At 36.9% G+C, this 25,807-nt stretch overlaps 1 protein-coding gene and 1 long non-coding RNA gene across 2 annotated transcripts in view; one reads left to right on the forward strand and one right to left on the reverse strand.

Moving 5' to 3' along the window:
- LOC124159408 lies at positions 1-25,761 on the reverse strand. The gene is made up of 3 exons (XR_006864961.1): positions 25,670-25,761; positions 25,262-25,422; positions 1-308 (listed from the first exon to the last, which is right to left on the reverse strand). It is a non-coding gene; the product is annotated as an uncharacterized LOC124159408 (long non-coding RNA).
- Positions 6,870-25,807, forward strand: part of LOC124159407 (calcium-binding mitochondrial carrier protein SCaMC-2-B) — a 119,123-nt gene continuing 100,185 nt past the window's right edge. The window contains exons 1-4 of the mRNA XM_046535198.1: positions 6,870-7,190; positions 7,384-7,510; positions 7,630-7,717; positions 9,225-9,336. Coding sequence (XP_046391154.1) covers positions 6,999-7,190; positions 7,384-7,510; positions 7,630-7,717; positions 9,225-9,336 — 519 coding nt within the window. The 5' untranslated portion in view covers positions 6,870-6,998. The remainder of the gene's footprint in view (positions 7,191-7,383; positions 7,511-7,629; positions 7,718-9,224; positions 9,337-25,807) is intronic.

The following is a 25,807-nucleotide window of genomic DNA, read 5'->3' on the forward strand; positions in this document are numbered from 1 at the left end:
TATACTATTAAGACGTTTTATTTATGAAAAGCACTAGTTAATTACACTTGCATTAAAACACCTCAATACACTAATATATGACTAATACACATAATTTTTTTGCATTGTAACTACTTGAAAATAATTTGGTATATAGTGTCAGTGTAATAAAGTTGATAATAATGTGCAACAAAATCGTACAATATGGCATTATTCTTTGGAAAAAAGTAAGTTTTTCTTCTTTAAACCTTTTTTAATAAACTTTTCACCGCCCCCTAGAATCTGCCGCCAGGAGCTCATGCCCCCTCAGCTCCACACTAGTTCCGGGCCTGGAATGAAGAATACAATCAGTCAGCATTCAAGATATATCATCCATATTCAATATTAATTCTGTGTTCATAGTCTAAATAAAGAAGTACAATTTTCTATCCACAGGAATTTTGACATATCCGTATGTGTAATTCTTAAAAGTTATCCCAAAAGCACTAAGGGAAACAAATTACCTATATATGCGTATCGTATTTTTGTTATTTCATTACTGTTTATTTTTTTTACTGGTTTGATATTTCCAATTGATTCAAATCTGTTCTTGTTCTAATAGATTCTGTTCTTTTTCAGAGGAAGCGCAGGTGTAAATATATAAGTAAAATATTTGCCATGCATGATAATTTTAGAAATAATCCCCCGATATTCAAGGTAGGTGAAAATTAAGATAGGTCTGATAATAAGTATCCGGAAAATGTTGTTATAGCTTATTTTTCAATTCCTATATTTTGAAATGATAAATTTTAATCCTGTATATTCCACGACGTATTACTAGTTTAGAATTTAAGATACAATCTTGAAATGTATTAGGTAAATAGTTTAAATTTTTGTTCTCATTTCCGTCCTATATCAGATTTGAAAATTTATCCCCAATAGTTCCTCAGACGTAAACTAATATTTGAGGTACAGAGACACGTTCTCAAATATCTAGCGTACATGCCCAGAAATTTTAAAGACGATAACTCAAATTTAACTCAATCTTATCAAATAAAATCTCGCAACTTAAGTCACCACAAAAAAGCCAAATATGATCGACATGAGAAGTCCTCTTAAATAGAAATATCATCCCTCAGAACTGAGGTGCGTGCTTTCTAATGGCACAGGCTTTCTAATGCGCTGTCGCTGATATTATTGGAGAATTTGCCAGTACCCAAGAAGCAGCACTCTGTGGATGGTATTGGATCAAGATTCCGATAGGATAAGGAACCTAAACCAGTGGTAGGTACTAAAATTCCATATTGCTAGGAAGAGTATCCTCTAAGAAGAATACTTTACTTACAGCTGAGAATACAAGCATGGAAGTCAGGAAAAAATTAATCAGATGCTGCATATGAAGCATATTTCTGTATGGAAGCGAAGCTCCGAAGTTGACAGTAGCAGAAAAGTCATGAGTGGAAGCATTAAAACTTTGGTGCTACGAAATAATTATGAAGATAAGATGTATCGACCGATTAGTGCAAAAAATAGTGGAAGAAATAGAAATCTTCTAGAAATCCTAAAAAGAAGACGGGACAACGGGGTCGGCCGCATCATGAGACATGATGGCCTGATGAAGACAATCGTCGCACGACAGATGGAAAGAAGGGCAATGGACGGCCCCGAATGAGTTAAATAGGGCAGGTTATTAAGGATGTAGAGCCGGTGTCCCTCGTTCAAATTTGCATCAAAATATTTGTACCAAATTTTTATACAACGGACTCGCACCGTCTCCCATGGTCAAATTTTCATCCAACCAGCTACTTGTTAAATCGTTGATATCAAACTCAGTTTGGTCCAAATGGATAGAACAGGTTCTAAATTTCCATCCAATTGGATGAAACCAACCAATCACAGGGAATTTGAGAAAAATGCTTGGCCAAGCGCTAACACACAGATTAAACTTATTTATCGTTTCTATGAGCATTATAATTTATAAATATATATTATTGGTACAAAAATAAACTGTTGTATTCCACACAGTATGCATTAAAAACTCAACCGGTTTCGACCTTTTCAGGTCATTATCATTATCGTTCACCTCTTGATAATGGCGTTTAAAGGTCGAAATCGGTTGATTTTTTAATTCATACTGTGTGGAATACAAAAAGGGTTTATAAAGGCTTTCATCTCCTCTTTCTGGCCAAGGTCATGTCCAACACTCCCTCCGTTTTCTTTTTTTTCGCCTCTTTAATGTTCAAGAGGCCTGCTAAGACAATTTCGGCTGCTAAAAAAAGACAGAAGACTTCTCCACTTTAGAAGCTTCCACATTTGTTTAAATCATTATCGTCTTTCGTTTTTTTTCCATCTTTTGGTCCAAATGAGATGCATCGTGGGAGATCCCATCCCGCTGCATACAAATTTTTGGACCAAATGCGTTTGGACCAAAAGTTTTGGTCCAAATATTTTTATGAAAATTTGACCACCGGCTTATAAGGGAAGAATTCGTCACTGTGAAAAGGCAATCAGATAGGATATCTGAATGAAGAGATGCATCAAACCTGCAATCTTGCGATTGTTGACTTATGATGGTGATCAGAGGCGTTCTAGCCGGCTCGGAGGGTCGGATATCGCCGAGGGCCGCGTTCATATGTGGCCCCTACAACGCTCGCGTCAACCGTGAAGACTATATGAAGGGTGTAATAAAAAAAAGACTAAGATTTCTTGAGCCAAAAATGTTTTGCCGTTATAAAATTCCACCTTTTTATTGGTTGCTTTATTTACAATATACTCAGTGTAATTAGATTAAATAAATGAATAAGAAAGATGTCAGAAAATAAAAGAGAACTGATACTTTTTAAAAAGTTTATTCGAAAAGGCTATTTCAGAGATTTTTTTAGGTTTCAGCGCGGTTTCAAGGAATAAATTGACCAAATAGTTAGTAGTACCACAATACATCATTAAATTTTATAAGCTTTGAAAATTCTCACTTTTCATAGTATTTTTCTTACGAAATTGCTATTTTAATTAACTTTTATTTAGTTTTTAAGAACCAGAATAGTGTCAAAATCCATTTCTGGGCATGCAATTTCCTGAAATTTTCCGAGGGACGATCCCCGCCTCCAAGGATTAGCAGGGCCCCATCATGAGTCCCATCCGAGGGTCCCCAATCACCCCCAGACCGCCCCTGATGATGATCTCTATATAGATAGTTTTTATATATGTACATGGTATTTTATATAAAGGGTATTTCTTATCCTATCTTATTCTTACCGTATTCCCTCCCTCACTTGTATCAGTCTCAGGTAGAAGCTGTGCCAGACGTGAGCGCATCCTATAATCATATTATGCAAGAGTGAAAGTAAAATTTCGTAGAATATAGTTAATTTTAGACGTATTGGTTTAAAGATGCTATCCTCATCTGAATTATTTTAATGAATCATACATTCAAAACTTCTGCCGTACTTTCATAAGATATTTTTTAATTTTACATTTATTTATAAGTATAAAACATTTTTGCGAGTCCTTTCTAGTAATATCTACCTTAGCTTACTCTGGCCTTACCGCCTTCAAAGGTATAACCTTTAATCGCCGTAGCTCTGAATATTCCATCGGTTAACTCCCCTCCTCCAATTTATATTAAATGACTTTTTCTACATTTTTTATATGAAGTAAACACAAATAGAACAATATATTTTTCAAGACTAAGCGCTTTCCAATTGACTAATTCTCCTCAGCTTATAAGATTTTACTCATCGCGACGACTCGTCGACAATGAGACGGAATTACGTATACATAGGAGTAAAAGGTTGTGGGAGAAGAATTTTTCCTTTAGTTGCCCCTAATTTTATGGAATTCAACTCGATTTTTTTCAGCCAATAACCTAAATTATTTATCAATGTAGTAAAAATGTAAAAGTAATCGTATGATATGAAATTTCCCAAATTACAAGCGCATCCGAATTTAGCTGCGGGTCGTCGTCAGACATTTACATTCATAGGAGGGCTATGAAACCATCTCGGGAAAGATGACTTTTGCCTTCTTATCCGGACACTTCGATGAAAAAACGTGAACAGGAAAAATCTCGCCTTTGCAATAACACTGCTGCCTATTATGAAATTATTTCTCGTCCGCACGGATAAAAACTTTCGGTTTATTAAATTTATATCATGATATTAATTCTTTTCTTGAGCAATGATTTCTATACTTACACATTGATTGAAAAATTGCTCTCCACACTAGTGTGCAGTAAATTGATCGGCGATTCACTCTCAGATTCATGACCAACTTTTTCCCTTGACCTCAAACAACTTACGCGAGAGACGGACAGGACGAGGTCGGGCGGAGATTCCGGAATTCTAGCTTGCGCCGTTATGAGAAACATCACCTCATCGGATGCAACGAATACAATAGGAAGTGTTCAACGCCGTCGGAAGGATAACGGTGTTGGCCAAAATGATTGAAGGGAGCTCACTCTCCTTCGAGAGCGACAAAAAATTATATTAATAATTTTTATATTTTTCATAAAGAAAAACTATCAATTTTCATACATTTACCGGTTGCTTTACAGAAGCTAACTTTGCCATTGATTCAAGATTTTTCATACATTTACCAGTTTCTTTACAGAAGCTAACTTTGCCATAATAGCACACACTAATCTATCTCACCTCATCGATTTGGCTTAAGTCTTAAATCTTAATTCTGAGAACATTGTTTTAAGGGAATGCCACGAAGCAAATGTTAAATTAATATTGCGGTATCAGTATGGAATAACATTCGTACATTTTCATCTTCGCCCGAGATGGCGGATGCGACCACCGCATGAAGTCATCATTCGCTAAGGCCAACGTCTGGCGTTGGTACCGTTAACCTCCTTGGAACTCGAGTGTGTACGTCACCAGTTGGTTTCGTCGTCATTCCAAGAATTTTTTCTTCGTCACGAATGTGTGGAAGCGGATGGGAGCTCCCTCCTGCTGTGCGTTAAAATTTGAAAGTTTTAAATCCTTGGAAATGAAACAATTCAACGCGTGAATTCAATGCCCTCCTAGCATATACTTTAGGATACTTAGTTACACTTAGGATTGTGTTCGCACATCTTTGCTTATAACTTACCTCGATAATAGTATTGCGCGATATTAAGCTTGATCAGGCACAATCGCATGAAAAAACTAGGATTTCAGGTAACTTAGGATGGAACAACTGTTGGCAAATATTTTAATAAAAAATAAATTACCTTCCTCACATGAACTGATCACCAATTTGCGACTTCTCATCACCAACACACAAAAAACAATTTTGCCGCATTAGTGCAGTCCCCCGGTAAACGCAAATAATTGATTCTATCGAGATGAAGCAAAAAATTTATCGCCTGAGTAATTTATTTTTATACCCGTAAAAGATTAGGAATATAAAGAGTATTTACATTGAGGCCTGTTGACCAATTTTTAGGTGATTAACACTATAATATAATGATCAGGGCAAAGTGAGAGTATTTATTCAATGTATGATTTAAGCAAATTACCCAGGGCTTTTATCGCAAAAATTAAAAGAGATAGGGAGGTATAGTATTCTAATAATTTTTGCGGCTAATTGAAAGTGAGCGACCGCGTCCATCAAAAACTCATAGGAAAATAGATACATATATAAATGGTATTCATACACGTGGTTTTCCAAGGAAAATAAGCATTGAACCTTCCAGGCGCCAATAGAAGTATTAAACCCCCATCCCCCGAAAGAACAACTCAAATCCGCTCCTAGATCTTTCCACCGCTGAGTGATTCGTGGTCAAGTGGTGAAGTCTCCTGCGCATACATTCCAATGAAAGGTACTGGCGCAGGTGCAGCTGTGAGTAATCGCTCTCTAAGGCGACGGCTCATTTCAACGACCTCACTCATGTTGCACTCATCAACGAAACCGAGATGACACACAAATGAAGCGTTCAAGAATTCAAGATAATCACGTGAAAAAATCTTTCGTATGGAATTACATTAATTTAAATCTCAAAAGAACAGGTTTTGCGGATTACGATCCACGAAATTTAATGGTTAGCCTGGAAAATTCTACTTGGGGTGGGAGAAAATAAGACTGGTCTCTCAAATATTTCTTGCAGAATGCCACGAGGATTTGAAATGTAAAATTATGCATTACATATGCCGTTTTATAAATCAACCCATTGGATGTTTCCAAAGTATTATGAAGAGGGAAATGATCATCCGCCTAAATGTCTTGCACACTGTCTGTGTGAGAATTCTTTTCCAGAGTTAGGCCTTTCAGCGACTATTATTTTCGGATTTATTTATCTACTGATCATGTATAGACAATTAGGAATTGACAATGATCTATTTATAAATGTATATTAAATAATTTCGTCAAAATAACTTAATGATTTTTATACACCACAATCCACCTAAAACTTGTTATTCAATGATTTATTGACTCTCATGTAATGTAAAAACCTTGCAACAAATATTTATGACTAATTTAATTGGCAAAATCATATTGATGGATTTGACGAACCTTTTGGATAAATATCCATCGCCATGTAATGTAACATTAGGTTATAAAATCTGTGTCATACTTGCTGCTTCTCCAAAACTTATCATGAAAGTTATTTTTGGGTTATAATATAATTTAAACAAAACAAAAAGTTGGTGCAAGAATATTTAATGAGAAATAGCACTTACAGTAATTCATCGCTGCGGAAACCACTCACCGGGGAAACATTTAGCATTCTTTATGTTATTCAATTCAATTTTTTAATTACAATTTAATATTACTGGAAATTACAAGTAGATAATCCCTGTCCTATGGTCGAATTTCCCCGTATTTATTATTATTATTAACTTGTCCTCTTGTATACAGCAATTCAAATTATTTTTATTAATTCAATTTTTCTATGATTATCTCGGCTGCCAGTAGAGGCGCACGCATCAGTCGCAGTGCGGATTCACCATCGAAAGTTTACGTCTCTTCCGTAGATCAATGTTAGAGCAGACGGTTATAAATTATGCTTTTATAATGCCTGTATATTAATAGTTTTATCGCATTTAAGTGTCACAATGGTGAATAACGGAAATCACCTTGGGCCATTTGCCCACCCGCCGCATTATCTGCACGAACTGCCCACGGACGAAGAAGAGAGACTTGGTAAACTGTTCAAGACATTGGATGTTGATGGCAATGGAAGGATTGATATTCATGATTTATCGGAAGCACTTAAAGAATTTGGTGTTCATCATGGTTATGCACAGGTAATTTCACATCTTTGTGTACTCATCGACTTACTTCATTGCCGACCTCGGCCTTCATCATGCTGTTACTTGTCAATGCTCAATTCGTTGATTACAGTGCCGCATTTGTGTTGTTTTTTGTTAGTAATATTAAATTTAGTTTATTTTCTTCTTGATTTTCAAATGGTCATCATACTTAATGCTATTCTTACAGAAATTTATCGAGCGGTCTGACCAAAATAAAAGTGGGGACGTCAGCCTTGCAGAATTTATACATTATGTCAGAGAGCATGAGAAAAACCTTCGATTGGTCTTTTCTCACTTGGACAAGAATAAAGACGGTAAGATCTTGAATGTTCACTTTGACCCCATTTATTTGTCTTTTTATTCAACTCATTATTACACTATATAATTATTTTGAAATTAATGAAAGGTGGCTTTTCTTTTACGATGTCTACAGGAAAAATTGATCTAGAAGAATTAATCAGGGCTTTCAAAGATTTAGGCGTTGAAATTGACCGGAATGAAGCAATGAATTTACTGCAAAGGTAAGTATAGGACTTAAATTTGTGGTGAGGATGACATTGACTTGTAGAAGCCAGGCAATACTCTTTTTCTTAAAAAAAAAAGTGGTGCATAATTACGGAAGAAGTAGTACCATCAACGTTCCCCGGGCTCCCCCACAGTGCCGGTTAATCGATATGGATGCCCTCAATAATATTGTTCGCTTAATTTGAATTTATTTTACCCCAGCCTATCCAGCAAATAGTGCAGCTGAATGTTGTCCTACTATATTCGATGTTCTTATCAGTCTGAATTATCTTTAATTAATATCATGGCGACTCTCTTTGAGAAATATAGTTGTTGATTACTTAAATGGTTTTACTCCCTTACATGCTTTCGGTTCATAAATTTTTATCCTAATTTATTTTTGGATTGTTTGGAGTAGGTATGTTTCCAGCCTATGCCTATGTTATTTCAGAATTAATGTTCCTTTGATAAGCATGATTTTAACTGCATGACTTCACTTACTATAAGCTTGAATTTTATACAGCTTTATTCTTTCTCTTATTTTCCGTTTAATAGTACTTTTTAGTTTTTTTTCCGCAATTCACCCATTTTTCAATGCGGCATACTCAGAGATGTCTCTTTCCCAGGCATGGGACCTATTGCTTCTCTATTGAATCTCAGAAACTGGTGATGGGAAATTTTTGAAGTGATGATTTAGACTACTATTAGGTGAGCATGTGTTTTTTCAAGTAATAGCCTAGAAATTCAGTGCCCTTTCATGAAGTTAAATGAAATTGCCTGGGTTATAGCTCATATGGCACTAAATGTTGTGTTCTCAATGATAAATTCCGAAGAGGCACAACCAATAACTGTGCCTTGCTTGGAAATAACAGTGTTGTCATTTAATTGATCTGCTTTTCAATTTGTGGATGATGTTTTGAATTTTAAACGTGGTCATGCAAGGCTTACAGTGCAATACGCATTGGTTTTTAAGGGAACGAAGTATGAAACTTTACTTGTGTTAAAGTCAAAGATTTTAAAATGAAAATGTGGGTGTCTCACTATTGTAATAGTAAATGCCTTCCTGTATAAGTTGTTGTGTAAGTAAAGGGACTAATGGCAAGTTATAATTTCAAGTGCTTATTCATAACCAACTGTGCTTAATTTTGCTGTTAATTTTCTAATGCAGGTTTTAACATTTTCCATGAATACGTAAGTAGCTAATGTAACATTTTTCTTGATGCCATCCAGCTTTAATGATTGAGATTAACCTTTTGTAGGTTATTTGCCTGGCTTGTTGAGCATTTAGTAAATGCCTTTTTATGAAGTCACTCAGCATGTTTTTATAGTGCATAGCACACGCTTTAGAGTCACAATATTTGCACTGATATTGATTTTGAGAGTGATTGTGTCTCTAATTCAAAGCCTTATATGAACAACAAAGTCAGCCTACTGCTGTTAATTTGGAATGTGATAGCAAAATTGTTGTTAGTACATACATATTTTTTTTCGTTTGCCTGTATTGACTCAGTACTTGGTTCACAGAATGGATCAAGACGGCAGTCTGAACATCAACTTTGATGAATGGAGGGACTACCTCTTATATGCTCCCAGCACAGACATTCATGAGCTGATTAAATTCTGGAGACATTCGACAGTAAGTACAGCTTTTTTGAATCAGACTATAGTTTTACGTTTTGATAGCCAATTAGCATGTAATTTGTTCTTTTATGAATGTAAGCAGAATTAGCTTGACTGACTGATGATATATACCTTGAATTTGGATTGCAAGAAGTGAAAGTTTAGGTCACTGGAGGAGAAACCCATTACATAGGCTAAGTTCTAACAACACGTATCTCAAAAATAGCAACTTCTCAGGAGAGCAAAAAACGATTAATTTTTTCTGATTGTACGCTAAAATTAAAAACCAAAAATTCATAAAACTGAAAAAGAAGCATGCATTGGCCAACAAAGAGTTGTTTTTGCTTGGATTTTATTTTTTAATGTTATTACACTTTGTTTAAGATACCTATGTCAAACCAGCCAAATTTTGAGATACGTGTTGTTAGCACTTAGCCATCGATTTATTTCAGCGTGACTCGTCTTAACATATCTACCTCATCTTGATCGATTGAATACTTCCCCTGAAAAAATTTTTGAAAACAAAGACAAAAGAGTTTTAATCATTAATTGTGCGTGACTATCACCGTTTTTCACTTATATTCTCTTTAGCGATGTGCTGGCATCCACACCGATGTTCTCTACCATACATATTGGTCACAAAAATTTTAAAAATTCCAGGCTCCAGGAATAGGGTAGTTTCCTTCATCAAAGAAAACGAAAGGCATTGATTGCGATTCGTTACCCACCATTAGTGTATTCATAATACACAAATTATTTGGTTTTTGAAATACCGGTTTAGACGAATGGCAAGGGTCAAATTTTATCCTCATTTGAAAAAGGCCAGATTGGCGCCCATGCGATTCCACTCCACGTGACGTCACAGGGACCTAGTTTCTACACGAGAGGATAGGAGTTATACATCGTCTGAGGTTACCAATGCATGCATGAGGCACAGAGCTCAGGGAAACATGTCTTAATAGTCACCTACTAAAACTGGCTAAGGTCGGAAAGTTTTCTTCGTTTGATAAGGTATTAATAAACCTTTTTTAAGCCAAGCGCTACCATTCAGCAAGGTACTCAGCTACCCGCTGGCAGCCTGCGACGTATCAGCGCTAAGCCTCGCCTCAAGGTCACCTCACCGGGCGGGAGGGGGAACCAGAAATACGACGTACGGAGATATTTCCCGGCATTCATACTTGAGCGTCGCGTTTTCGCGCGCTTGAAAATTTTCACTTTTCATTTAATCGCGAAAAATAGATATTGTCATTTAAAAATCTAAAAGCGTGAAATACGTACTCCAGGAGTAATAATCTTTCTATTAAGGCAATAAAAAAATAATAGGAAACCACCCTATTATGAAGTGCAAAACTAAGATTAAATAATGAGTATGTATCTTGGTACTGAGCTTATTCTTGGGGATTAATAATCTTATTTTCTTCGGACTTGATGTTGGCACCAAGCTATGAAATTATTTTTTCTGTCAGCGATGCCTATTTATATTTTATGTTCATCTTGAGGAAAGCTGAAAGGAAAATTTGTTTTATCCTACTGTCCCATATTATTGGGACTCATAATTTGTCCTGATTATCATTCATTTAGCTTTTTGATGTTCATGTCTGAATCAAGCTGATTTTCCCTCATGTTACACACCAGAAACAGGGCTTCAGCTGACACTCAGTGGTTAGGTAAAGTTGAAGAAGTGTCAAATTTTGATCCATAGCACTGCATGGCTACCAGTGATTGGCTCTAAATCTATTGTGTGGCCTGGGTTAATGCCTGAAAATGTTGTTACCATGAAGTTAGGCTAAATTTTCCCTTGCAAAAAAGAAATGGCATCCTCTGATATAAAGCATTTGGCTGATATTATTTTGAAATTGTGGAATAATTACAATATAGCTTGATAGGAAACCTTTACCCAATGCCTACACAGCATACTCCTGATTATTCGGGCTAATCATGGGATGAGGGGGCACGAATATCCATGATTAAAGCACAAATGGTAATATCCACACTATTTTATTATCACTTAACCGACCATGGTTTCGACACTTGGTGTCATTATCAAGCTGGTAATGATTCTGGAAAGCAATCTAAAACTACATGAAATGTTCGTAGATAATCATAGATTGATTGATTTACGTGTATGATGAAAATTCAAAGAAATTAAAGTGAAAGTTTAGATTATTCATGTTTTCTGATTACCTATTCATGCTCGTATAAAATCGTTTCCGGCTTAATTTTGTGGAATAATGATATATCCAAGATTACAGCACAAATGGTAATATCCACACTATTTTATTATCACTTAACCGACCATGGTTTTGACACCAAGTGTGGTTAAGTGTTAATAAAATAGTGTGGATATTACCATTTGTGCTGTAATCTTGGATATATCATTATTCCACAAAATTAAGCCGGAAATGATTTTATACGGGCATGAATAATCAGAAAACATGAATAATCTAAACTTACACTTTAATTTCTTTGAATTTTCATCATACACGTAAATCAATCAGTCTATGATTATCTATGAACATTTTATGTAGTTTTAGATTGCTTTCCAGAATCATTAGCTACTTTTCTTTCACGACTGTGATCTTTTTTGCGGCGATAACGTGATTGCACTTGTATTCTTACTGCTCTGTGTAATACCTTGTTTCCTAAAACCGTGCATCCGTGGCTGCAAGATCACAGATTCAGAAACGTGGTTTGTATGAATACTTCATAAGCGCTGCATGACGTTAGAAATTACACTGCCAGGCACCACACCACGTATTCACTTCTCACACAAGTTGCCCAGGATGCAGATCCATGATCAATGAGCGCGATCGGTGCTTTGAAAACAGGAATGCGATACTACCGTGATGACAACTGGCGCACGATCACCCCATTGCCCAGCAGTGGTTATAGGAAACCAGAGTTTAAGGCAAACTGTCTATGCAAGCAAGTGCCTGGCAATGACTCATGCTATCTCTACTTCCACTTCCCTCGCTGCCTTCGCTTCTGCTTTTCCTTCCTCTCCAGATTGACCTTGACTTGTCACATGCCCGAGTATGACGAAATCTCCGGTTCCCTTGGGCTGTTTTCAACCGTATGCAAGTCCATGTGTGAAATATACATATAACATTTTTCTTCATTTACGATTTGTTTACCATGCAAGAATTGTCGACAATTACTTTAGAATTCTTTTGCCCGCTGCTAATCGTCGTCTGCAATGCTAGAGTTGAAGTAAACTTAAAACATTCCTTGTTAGCAAGTAAATAAAATAATTCCATTTTACTATGGGAATTCTAATGGAAATGATTGGCCCAGTGTCGCCATGCATTAAAATGCAAATATCCTGCGGTTTTTTCGTGACACTTTATTTTTTTACAAAGATTGCGGAAAACATCGAAGGAGTATGAACTCATGTGCGGATAATCCGCAACATGGAGAAGCCACACCGGTATATTCGGGAGTCTGCTGTACTTCTATTTCATTAACCACGTGCACTCTCTGAGACCATAATGTCAGCCAACAGGAAGCCAACTTAAGTAGAGGTGTTGACTCACCTAGGCCATGGTGAAAGCATAAGAATCATCAACTTGCCTATGCTCCTCAGGCTACTCACTTTTAGAGACCTCCAAGTGAACACTAAATCCAAAACAAAGTTAACACTAAACTTGACCGTCGCTTATGCAATAATGTTGCTTCACGGAGAACGAGATGGGTATGTACACTTTTTGAATGAAAGTTCTTAGACCTATTAAACTGTACTTGTATTTTTGGAGAATACTTAGTGCCTCGGCATCCTATGCAGCCAGCAGAAATGGGCCACTTAGCCTTCTGAGTTCATGTTCAGATGCAACTGGATTAGGGAGGCAGCCGATCTTAGCCATTCACTTGGCATTTGTATTTCTAACCTGCATTAGGCTCTCTGCCTCAAACAAACTCTTCGGGTGGCATGGGGAGGTAGAAGGTATTAGGGCCTGCCAATGGGTTATCCCTTAAGCAAAGGCTATCCTGCCTGTGTACCGCAAGGTAACATTCAAGATATGTCCTCTTTATCTGTCGCATGCTCTCATATGGGAGGCCACAGAGAGTTTGTTTATTCGAGCGATTGCAGGTCTCTACTCTCTTTACGCCCTAACCCTTTGTGGCTGTGGAGGATCTGTGTATAAAGAATAGCTACATAAGAATGCTTCAGTTGGATTTTCTAAAGCCAATAACAAATGTTGTCAGCGTGCTCTCATTCCATCAGTCTCAATCTATCACATTTTGGGTGTCCAACACTTCTACACATCCCTTTATGATGGCAGTATTATTGACCTTATGACGAACAGCAGTGAAATATTTCTTCATGCATTGTTCAAGATTCGTTTAGTCAGCCAATCTTTTACCAGATTATTTTGGGAAAAAAAGAGGATTATAAAACTTGGAAGGTCCTAAGCTACACAACCCATTTGCTAAATGTGGTAGCACAACTCAACATTTTCAAGTGCAGTGGTATGAAATATATAGCTGTCTTGCTGGTGGTAATGTGTTTACTTGCTTTGTTCTGCTGGAAAATTTTGCTGTTTAGGAAATACAGAAATATAAGTTGGACGAAATGAGTATTTTCCCTATTGGTAAATCCCATTACTAATTAGCCAAATGTGTGACGTGGCATGATACTTTGGCTAGCCATATGTGATAAGCATTTTCTTTGGCATTATTTGGTGAGGTAAAAAGAGATGTTAACTTGGACCATCATCTTAGGCATACTGTTTACTATCAATAATTATGCCCTGATCTTCATCTTTATTGCATTCCGTCCAGGGTTAAAAATTGCCACCAATTATCTATGATGCAGGAATTGAGCAAGAGAATAATTTATGCATCAAGGGAATTTGTCACCACTGATTTCTCCTTTTTCCGTTATTTAAAATTATATTTCACACAGTCGCAGATTACAAAATGGCACGAAGTCACGACTTTTCAATTTATGGTCTTCTCTTAGTGGGGTTACTCTTTCTCTGCTCCTTTTCCCTTGCTTTCTTTTGGGTCATCCATGCTGTATTATTGGCGTTCAAGGTATTTCACCGTACCATTATTTGCAACACTAAGCATAAATTATTGTTTTTTAGTCCTATGGAAAAACCCTCTCTCTGAACTGTGAATCATGGTTGTTGCATCCCATTTTATAGGGGCTGTGAGTGAGTTAGTTCCAGATGTGGAGAATAATGCAGATAGGAGGCTTCTGTAGAGTGACCAATATATGTTGCAAAGCGGTATGTGTAATATTTCTAACCCTGTCGCGTGAACGGCAGTGAAATATACAAGAATTGCCATGAGAAAAAATTCCCGTGGACTGGGAATCAAACCACGGACCTTTGGCTTTCCAGGCTAATGCGCAGACCACTACACTATCCAGGTTCTTTAATTCCTATGGCAATTATACCGAGGCTCATGGTACTAGGTGTTAGCCAAAAAGCTGGAGAGCAAAAGGTCCGTGGTTTGATTCCCGGTCCAGGGGAATTTTTTCTCATGGCAATTCTTATATATTTCACCGCCGTTCATGCAGCAGGGTTAGAAATATTACACATACCGCTTTGTGAGGCTTTGGTGTAGGTTTGAGGCTCTCAACCGGTTGTGGCTTCTTGGAAGTCCTTTCTCCCTCGCGTGCCCATCCTTGATGGACCACGAGGGCCTAAGTGCAACAGTTACGGCTCCTGGATACCACGGAGACTTTCGAATATTGGACCCTTATCCCCACCACTCAAAAAGTCAGCCTAATGGTTGGTAAGTCTAGTGCACTGGTGAGTGGCCTTGGACTCGACATAGGGCACATAGTGGGGCAGAAAAGGTAGGGAAGGGGTTTAGATGACTGGGAGGCCTGAAATATTGGGAACTCTCTTGCCAACTTGAGTCTGTGGCTGTTGACCAGGTAATCGAGTAGCCACTCAGTGCCTGTACACCACATGAAAGTAGACAGATCTCAAGGCAGTCTTTGAGCTTGAAATATGGAAATTATTTACAGAGGAGTCTAGCACAGAAATTGGTGAATTTTTTGCCTTGTCAAACCCGAAAGTATTCAAAGAATATTTAAAGAAATCGATGTGATTACTAATTAAAGCAATCTCATGTAATGAGCTAATCCAGTAAAAAAATTGCAAGGTACAATTTTATTTTTCCTTGACTTTTTTGAAAATCTCGTTAGTTTTTTGCAGTGGTTTGAACCGTCAAAATGCCTCATAGAATACGTTTTCAATGAAAAACATAAAATCCGATTATTAACTAACCAGGATCCTTTTGTAGCATTCCTCCCCCACTGAGAATAAATCAGAATTTCTGATTGTAAATGTACGAATAACATCACCGTGGTTGGAATGTGGGAGATGCAGTGTAAATGCACCTTGGTTGTCTCGAAAAATGTCTTATTTTAATTACATTGGAACAAAATATTCATGGAAAATTGTCATCATGTTATGGCAGTATTCTAACAATGAGGTTATGTACTGTTAAAGAGCATCTTGTGTTCCGCGCGTCTACTGTGAATCAGTTCCTTTCTCTGATCGTGTACTTGAACTAGAATAAATTAAATTCGACTCAGAAGAACATATCACATGCAAAACACCCCTTACACCGCGAAGGACACTGAAAAAAAAAACACTTCACGGTGGTTGCCGGCAAACTTAGGGGAATAGACTTTGTGCTGGCCCTCTCCTTCTCTGCCCCTCTCCCGTGCACAGAGAATTGCTCAGTAGCTGATGGAAATGTAAATGGGAGAATGACGCTGCCGAGGAGAACGCTAAAATAGTGCACATTCGTTTGCATGAATTGACTTTGTGTCCCTACTATGAGGAGTACATTAAAATGGTATGGACTAAAATAGAGATAAAGATTCTGGTTTAAAATGAATGCAAACGATTTTGAACTCGTCAAAACGTCATGCATGCCATAGCAGGTAGCTAATGTTACCGAAATAAGCTTTTTTCCGATGTCAAAATTGTAGCGTGATAAATGAGAAATTAAAAATGCGACACCTATTTTAAGTATCGGTGCTTATTCTTCAGAAATAAGCATTAAAATGTTATGTGGATAAAAAAGCAGAGGCCTTGGAGGCAGTTATCTGCAGCATAGTTTTTGGCCGAGGTATCCGGGAGCCTTTAGTTAGGGCTTCTTGGTTTTTTTTTCAACTTCACATTGTCTTTACATGAATAATGGAAGATATTTTCCCCTAAATTTTCCCCTTCTTCCCTTCCTTCCTCCTCATTCCCCCCACTATTTTCCTAACCACTCGCCCTTCCTCAGTGCAGCAATGGGCATCAGAATCACCTATGAAAACTGTTACTGCTTTTCACTGAAAAAAGTGAAGCCATTTGATTTATGTTTGATTGAACTATGTTGCATAGTGCTACTTTACTATTAGTAAAGCGGTCAACTTTACTCCGACGTATATTATGTTGGTATTTGCAACGAAAGACAATTCTTTATTTCCGTCACTCCATGTCCATACTGTTAATATGGAGCCCCTACACCACATACAAGCTTCAAGTTTCAATTTTATTGTGTTGGTTTTTTCAACAGTTGATCGATTACTACCAAAGGTTACAATTGTTAAAATTTTGTCAGAATTTCACATTTGATAGTCCTGACTACTTAATAATTACAAGAAATATTATAAATCCAAATTGAGAGATTGAAAAATAGAAAAATGTTATCTTATAATGTTTTATTACTACGGAATACTCCAAAATTTGAAAGCGAAGCCAATCTACTGCTATGGCATATGTTGTGGTGAAGTACAATTTTGCTGTTAATGATTATTTTTATGCCATTTACACATGAATTACCATGATAAGCCTTTAATTCAAGTTGAATATTGTCATTAACAATGCAGGGGAGACTATAATACAAGCATAATACAACCAAAATCTAACTGTAATATACAGGCAGTGATTTTTTTGGTGAAAAGTTATTGTGCATGTCTACTGTAATTGCAACTTTAAAGTAAAGTACAATTAATGCCGAACATTGGATGTGGTAACAGTACGTTTTCTGTATTCATTATGTTTATTTTCCTATGACAAGCAGAATCATAATGGCGTAGCATAGAGTCACCTTTCACCTAATGAATTGACTTGTATTCGCCTAGTGGCTTGTACCTGTTGACTAAATTGCTTAGAATGAATGTCGTATTTGTTTATCTTTGTTTTAGTTACGCACCAATAAATATATATTAAACCTAGGGCAGTGTGTTATAATCATGTTGACATCACTTATGCTGACTACATTAAATTTAATTTTGATTTTAAGTAACTAAAATGCCTGGGTCTATATCAGCTGAAAAATACTCAGGGGTAGTATTTTCTTCCACATTGGAACAGAACCTCCTTCTATTTAGTTAGGGAAATGCAGTTAATTGTTTCAAAGTTGAATAGCTGGACATAATAGTTGCATTTAGGGTACCTAACTTTAAAAAAGAGCTCTGAGGGACTGAAAAGTTTCTCTAGAAATTTTGACCCTTTTAGACAGGTGAATGGAATGCAAATCTTACTGCATGTATGGAGACATTCAAAGCAAAGACATACATGCCTTAATAATGTTTAAATTGATTGCATGAAAGGTACTTCTATTGTTTATGTACTTCATAAAAGTATCAAAGAAAAATTATTTTTGCCATCAATTGAATTTTACTCAGGATAAGTTGTTAAAGTTAATCATTTATGCTCTTGAAATGCTTTTTCTAATTGAAGCTACTATTGAAGAAAAAACTTTCTAGTCTGTTACCATAAACCTCTCAAGAAAGTTTTACTTATAGGCATCAACCATTTACTGGTTGTAGTATTGTTTTGTCTCTCCTGTAATCATTCTGTTATGTATGATTCCCCCATGCTCTTTTTAGGTCGTAGAAATCTCAAGTATTTAATGGTTTTGTTACAGAAGAAAGTAATTGGGATCAATGGTTATTACTTAAGCCAATATTTCATTGATGACTTGCCTAGAAATAATTAATTACAAGCATTTTATGCTTCAATGGTTATTCAGTGCACCTCATACTTTACTAGAAAATACCTTGCTCCTCCAATTCCTTTCACTTGTGTTTTTATCATATAACAAATAGGTTCAATTACATCAATAACTTCCTGCTATGAAGTTATCAGATACATATTGATGAATTATTCCAGAATTCACCAATTCAATTCACAGTGATATAAATTCATCTTTTAAATTAAATTACACAGAGCAGTTTGGCTTGGAGAATCAGAGCCCTAGAAAATAACTATCATGGAGGTCCGAACGTGAATCTGTTGTAAATGGATTGGCCGCAGGTGTTGAAGTGGAGGTATTTTGGTTGCAATTTACTTTTTATTCAGTGACATGCTTGCCATTCTTTATTGTAATTCATCTGGATGCGATTAAGTGAACTTTAAATGCCCAGTTAGCAATGCTAGAAGCATAGGTTAATGAGTAATTAGAATAAAAGAATTAAAATAAAGGATTGATTTTGGACTATGAGTGTGTGGATTTAGAGTTTAAGATAGAAATGTGTGGCCTTGCAGAAATAAACTTCTAGTAACTATTCAATTCTCTGTGAAATCATACCATAGCATGAAAACAGCATGCCCAGAATCAATGAATGTTCATAAGGGAGGAATCTTCATCAAACCTAAAAGAAAAATCTGACTCAACGACTAGGAAATTTCTCAAATATCCATGCAAGTTCCTCCTCTTATGAATTTCAATTTTCTAGATAATGACTCCACTGCATCAAGGAATTTTCAGTTACGTTGATGGTGGTGACTGTATATCTTTCACAAAGGCTGTTTCAACAATAGTCTGATTTCGTCTACTCATCTGGAGCAGCCCTTGTAGAAGTTTATATCAGACCTGGTCATTTATCTATATCTGGTTTATTATAGTCATGTTGACATCACTCCACTGACCACATTAAATTAAATTTTGAATCTGAAATTTGTATCCAAAATTTATATCTGGTTTTAGATCAGACCAGGTCAGGGTTTAAATCAGCTCTCCCAGCCAGTTGCTTAATATTGGCCCACTCCTTTCCCCAAAAACTCACTTTGTCTCATGAGTCCCAATACTTGACCTTCTATCTTGTTCCTCATCATCCTAATCACCAATTGTCTACAAACCTTCATCTAATCCCCACCTCACCAGCAATTCTGGTATTAAGGGCTGAAACTACTTTAAGATGGTACACCAGATGGAAATACATAAGTGCTGAAACCCATATCATGAATTTTTAATCTTTGCAATTTGTAATAGTTGTTGCATTAATTCACTGCAGCCCTTAGGGAATGCTAAAGTTTTTTTATTCATATCTATCTGCAAATGTTTTTAACTATGCGCACGATTTGGACTGCTCGTCGCATAATATGCTCGGCAGTCCATACCACCATGTCCGGTATAGTCCACAAATTTCCACAGGGAAGAATGACGCCTCGGTAGCTTAACTGGCTAAAGCACTCGGCCGGAAATCGAGGGATCCGGGTTCGAATCCCGGTCAAGGCGAATGATTTTTTCTCTGTGGATTTTTCGCACAATTGTGCATTGCGGGTGACTCCCGTAAAGTTATCATCGTGGCTAGTCCCGGTATACTTAAATTCGTCAAGAGAGAACACCCCTTGTGTTCAAAGTTCGGGCTTTACTCTCCGGCTGTGGCGCCATGCGCACGATTTGGACTGCTCGTCGCATAATATGCTCGGCAGTCCATACCACCATGTCCGGTATAGTCCACAAATTTCCACAGGGAAGAATGACGCCTCGGTAGCTTAACTGGCTAAAGCACTCGGCCGGAAATCGAGGGATCCGGGTTCGAATCCCGGTCAAGGCGAATGATTTTTTCTCTGTGGATTTTTCGCACAATTGTGCATTGCGGGTGACTCCCGTAAAGTTATCATCGTAGCTAGTCCCGGTATACTTAAATTTGTTTTTAACTAAGATGATGTGACATGTATTGTGAAACTGCTTACATTATGACCCCGTACGCAACTTTTGGTAGCTCTTTACGTAGTGATTTTGTCAATATATTATTGGTTTTGTCATCTATATTAGTAATTGGTTGATAGTAATGTTAGTTACGGGCATACATTTGCATCATCTACATCTACATACTTCCCGGAAAGCTGCCTAAAAGATGTGTGGCGGGGTTGTTGGAACATGAGCCGTTTACACACAAAAAGGAAATGCAAAATTACGATTAGCATTTATTAAAGTCCTTTATGGTTCAGGGGAAAAACGAAATCCCATATCAATCCGTTCGGTTAAATATCTCTCTTAATTTATAGCATCCGTCGTACCTGGAATTATAGTGGGGCTCTAATATTATGTTCTCCATGTCGCTCTTAAAGATATCTATTCTCAATTGTACAAGCAATCTAGGCCTAGCGCGCAGCCTCCGAGTCTCCAGCAGCTCCCAGCCTAATTCGCTAAACTTCAGAGTAATATTGTCTGTATGCCCGTAGCAGTTAGCGCATAGGAAGGTATGAATTGTGGATTCTTTACAAATATTTTCAGAAAAAATTTTAACAAGTAGGTATATTTTTATTTTTTATTATCATACTTTTTTGTATATTTTGTACTGTCGAATCAGATGTTGACCCTGAAACACACACTCATTTTATCCATCCCTTCCTACCAATAGCTCCAGCATTCACGCAAATGACAGCAGAAAAATTGCCATTTTACTTTATCACTTTCCACAATGGCTCCAGGCATGGAAATCTACCATGCAGAATGTCTGAAGTCCAAATCCCTTTTTCCTTTGCTGAAACTATCACTGCTAATATCTTTCAGCAGATCAGAACGTACGGCCATCACCAACAGCAATTGAAACACTGCACTTGGCTTTTAATTGAATGGTACTTGTAATAATGGAAAGTGACGGAATAAGCAATGGAAAAAGTGGGAATGATTGTGTGATTCAGAAAATAATGGGTTTAAAAATCACTCATTTGGTCCCTGAAAAACTATCGCTGGAGGTACCCCTCAGAGGGACAGGGAAAATGATCATGTGTTTCAGGCTTTACGATAAACACATCAGTCATATGCAAAATTAAATTATGTATTGTTAGGACCTTGAAGCTAACACTTTGTATGGATTAGACCTTGCCACCTTCCTACTGGCCAATGAAGATTTGCCTCTCCAAGGTAGGCAATAGAAAACGGGAGGCATTATAGGGGAAAACCAAACTTTGATAAAAATTGAACCTGGAGTGTAGAGTTTGAGTACCCAATTATCAGAACGTAGGGTAAATTTAGATCAGTGAAGTTTTTTTCATCTGCAAGGCCTACTTTGTGACATTCGAAGAAAGATATCAAAAATAAGATTTCATATCCCAATTCTATCTGAAAGGAATCATTTTAAAGGAGTAGGTCAGTGTTTTTATACTTGATGTGGTGTTCTTTAAACCCTTAAAAAATTGCAAAGGTGCCCATAGATAGCTTGAGTGTACAAGGCAAATTAGAGTAAAATGTATTCAACTTTGCAGATTCTATAGTACTAACTGGAATAAGTTATTTAATTATTGTGATGATTTTAATGTATTTTACTGCAGTCCTTCAAACACCTTCAAAGTCCTTCAAATCACTATGGTTGCATTCCCTCTGATGCCTGGAGAGTATTACCCTATCAGCTTTCTAGGAAATGAAAGAGGTGCACTAATGGTGAATAAATGGACTTAGTTTAAATATTTATGTAGAAATAATGGGGGTTAAAAGGAAAAATAAAGAAAATACTTGGGCAGAGAGTTAAAGAAAATGTTTCAAGGGTATCAATAATAAGATTATCTTATGTGCCACCTGTTGAGTGACAAGTGTAAATTATGCTAGGGCAGGCAAGCTCCTGGTGCTCTATCTCAGACTTTCAGATTCATGCAATGAAAATAGGAAAATCATATAAGTTGTTTGAATTCTCTCCATCGTGAATTAGGCCAAAGAAAAATATGCCCTCAGGACTGATTTTCTCTTAATGGTAAATTTCATTGAATATGGCGGTGAATTCTTCTCGGGTTTCCATCCGGGTGAGCTCCATCTCCATCGCTGCCGACGTTTCGATAGAATCCTTTTCTATCGTCATCGGCCCTGATGACGATAGAAAAGGATTCTATCGAAACGTCGGCAGCGATGGAGATGGAGCTCACCCGGATGGAAACCCGAGAAGAATTCACCGCCATCATACGCCGGGAAAAAGTGAAATCTTCATTGAATATATTTTTCCCCCCATACTACAAAAGAGCTTTACTATTTCAACTACTCAGTAATATATTCAAATTATTACATCTCCTCTCTGCATTTTTTCCTGTCTCTATAGTTTCCTCTCATAACCAGCCATGCCATGCAGTCTATCTACTCATTCTCCTCCGGTCTTTTCTCTCTCTTCTCTTCCACACTTGCATCTCCAGCACCCTCAACATGTTCTTCTTCTCGTTTGGAACAAAGCACACTTATGTACCAAACAGCATTACAGTTTAAACTTATCTCTTCCGTTGGGATGTCTTCGCACTTTAACTGAAGATAGGTGTCGTAAATATTCTCTTCTGGCCAGATTCAATTTACCATTCAAAATCTTTTACTCGTGTCTTTAATGCTACAACTCTTTTAATATAATGCATAATCATGTTGGGAAGGCTTGCTTTTTCTAATTACCTCTAAAGCAAAGCTGGAGTAAGCTGTAGTAACTAGGAGAAAACTCATGCTTCATAGAATGGATGGTGGAAGGCATGCACAGCATAGGACAAGACGATGTGCCTAAAACACTTCAGGAAGGTCTGTTAGAAAAATTACTTGATTTTCAAATTTACTAATGGAGCTTAAAAGGCTGGTAATAACGTAATACATTTTTATTGGTTGGTTTTGTAAATGATGAGAAGGAGGGGTCACTGCCCCAGTATTTTTCGTATAACAAGGTCCTTTCTTTACCCTGGAAAAAAAAACTGATCAAAGCACTGATTAGGAGAGGATAAGTTAAGAAAGGCATTTGAGATGTGATTGAAATGATGGATATGGATGGATAGAAAATCCTTAATGTAAAAGGTAATGTAGAAGGGGAATAAAGAATATGCAGTGATAGTTTTACAGAAATTTATGGTGGAAAAGAATGGGTTGAATATGGGTGACTTATTGTTTTTCATTTTAAAACTTGCCAGGGAAAAAGGACGTTAGACATATACAAAGACAGTAAAGGAAATAAAACTGAATCAAGTCTTACACATCCAGGTTTGAATTCATGAATAGAAGAATATGCATTGAATGAAATAGGTGTATAAGAGCGGATAATAATGGGTGTAGACCTGTGCAACACACTTTGAATAGGACTTATCGCCTTGTAGTAGAAGAGTTGGGACTGAGGAAAAGAATTGCGTTGTGCCTAGGATATTAGATGCTGAAATGGAGAGAGCAACAGGTCAAATGAAGACAAATAAGGTAATAAGAGTATTAGGCATCCATGCAGGGATTTGTTTGATTAGAATTTGATTGAGAAGTTATTTCAAGCTGATCCTTGGAATCTTTTATGCCTGTCTTTTGTTGAAGAGGTATGTGAAGACTGATTTATCCCATTCAATGAAAGGATGGCGACATATGGGGAAAGGGAAAGAAAGAGAATTGGCCAATGGGATGAAAAGGAGCTGGACTTCTGCCAGCCTAGAGAATTGAACCATGCAAGAAGATTTTGACTTGTGATAATTGAATGAGAATTATAGATCAATGAATCTGAGTGAATGGATGATATGGGCTTCATGGAGACTTACCTAAAAATGAAAATCACCTTGATTGACATTATGAATGATATCGATAGGGTTTATTGCATTTGGCTGTGAAAAGCATATTTAATTTCTGTGAAGTGATTTTTAAAAATCTAAACCTGTGTTGGTATTTGATAGATGGCACATTGAGGACATGAATTATTCTTCATTTACGCACAGTGTCTTGGACCCAGTAGATTTTGATGCGATTGCATAGTCAATCCTAATCTCTAAAAATTGGAAGCTTTATTAATTTATTTTAGAGCCTGTTGGTCAGTTATGCATAAAGTTTTGTTGTAAAAACAATGGTATCAGAACCTTGTTTGCATGTGCACATAAAATACAAATAATATTTGATGTTATACATATTTCACCATCTATCTTTCTTTCATCGTCTATCTTCAGTAATTCAAAAATAAAACACAAAATTTTCATAACACAGGAGTTGGAAAGATCATACTGAGAAAATGAAAAATTATCCTTAAGTTTCTACTTCACGCATCACATTCTATTATTATATGACAATGTCCTCTCTTTCTTGAGGCCTCCCTTGTCCGATATATTTTAGTTATTCAGCTTGTTTAGCGGCTGTAACTTCTAAGTTATTAATTTTTTTTAGCTCACAGTTATGTAAGCCTATATTGAATCAAAAGTCTTATCCTCTGAATTATTCCATTGGGAATTTTAAAGCTTGACAACTAAGTATTGTTTTCAGTAACTGATGCATATTGATGATTCTTTAGTCAGCAGTATTTAATGAAATTTCAACATCACTAAAAATGTGACAGAAGTATTGTTTTATTTTCTAGCGAAGTAATGAAGTCCAACGTAATTCCATCGATATTTACGAAGTTAATTACGATATATTTCAAATACTCGTTTTATCTTTAGTGGGAAAATGGAAATTATGGTAATCGTCCGTTAGAATTCTCACTTTAAGTTTTGTCTTTGTTTTGATATGTGACAGTGGAAGGTTATAAATTATGCACTTTTGTATGATTCCCCTTTTTTGAAGGCCGAATTCATATTTAATTAGGTTTTCGTGAGACAGCAAAATTTAAGTGTATAAATTCTTTGATTGTAATCGTTCACCTATGTGCCTTTGATGGAAATGTTTTCCTATTTAAAATCGCAAAGTGCCCGTAGCATGCAATTGTTGTCATCTCAACATAATCATAAGCTCGGGTGTATTAATGTGCAAGTACCTGTTGGAAAATTTGTGTCACTTACTTTCCTCTCGTTCTACTCCTGGCCGTCCCGTCTTCCTCAGGGTGATGTATGTCGTAGCGGGTGTCTCCATCTGACGTCTTACCCCATAGTTTGTTTCGATCTTCTGCTGTCCTCTCCTGTAAATTCCCTTCAGTTGCCGTCCGGTGTTGTGCGAATTGGACCTATCAAAGAATCTCAGGAGTAATTTCAGTAATTCATAATACGTCAGTGAGAAATAATTTCTGATAAGTAAAGCTTTTGAGTGAGAATGAAGAGTTGTCAACTTCGCTACTATTCTCAATCAGAACAGTCATAACCCTTAAAATTAAAGCCTCGACCCTATTGAGTCGACTTTTTCGAACTAATTAATTTGAATGATGTATTATATCCTATAGTTTTTATCGCAATGCGATCCTTAGAAACACTCACGATTCCGAGAGATGTCGTCTAACTTCCCCTCGTCAGCTTTCGGCAGGATGCCGCCAGTGCGCCGAGTTTGAGTCTCAATCAGTGCGGGCCCGCAGTCGGTCAAGGGCGACCTGACCTTTGCGAAATGCTCGCCCCTAG

This window comes from Ischnura elegans, chromosome 5 (assembly GCF_921293095.1).
Source record: "Ischnura elegans chromosome 5, ioIscEleg1.1, whole genome shotgun sequence".
Classification (NCBI taxonomy): domain Eukaryota; kingdom Metazoa; phylum Arthropoda; class Insecta; order Odonata; family Coenagrionidae; genus Ischnura; species Ischnura elegans.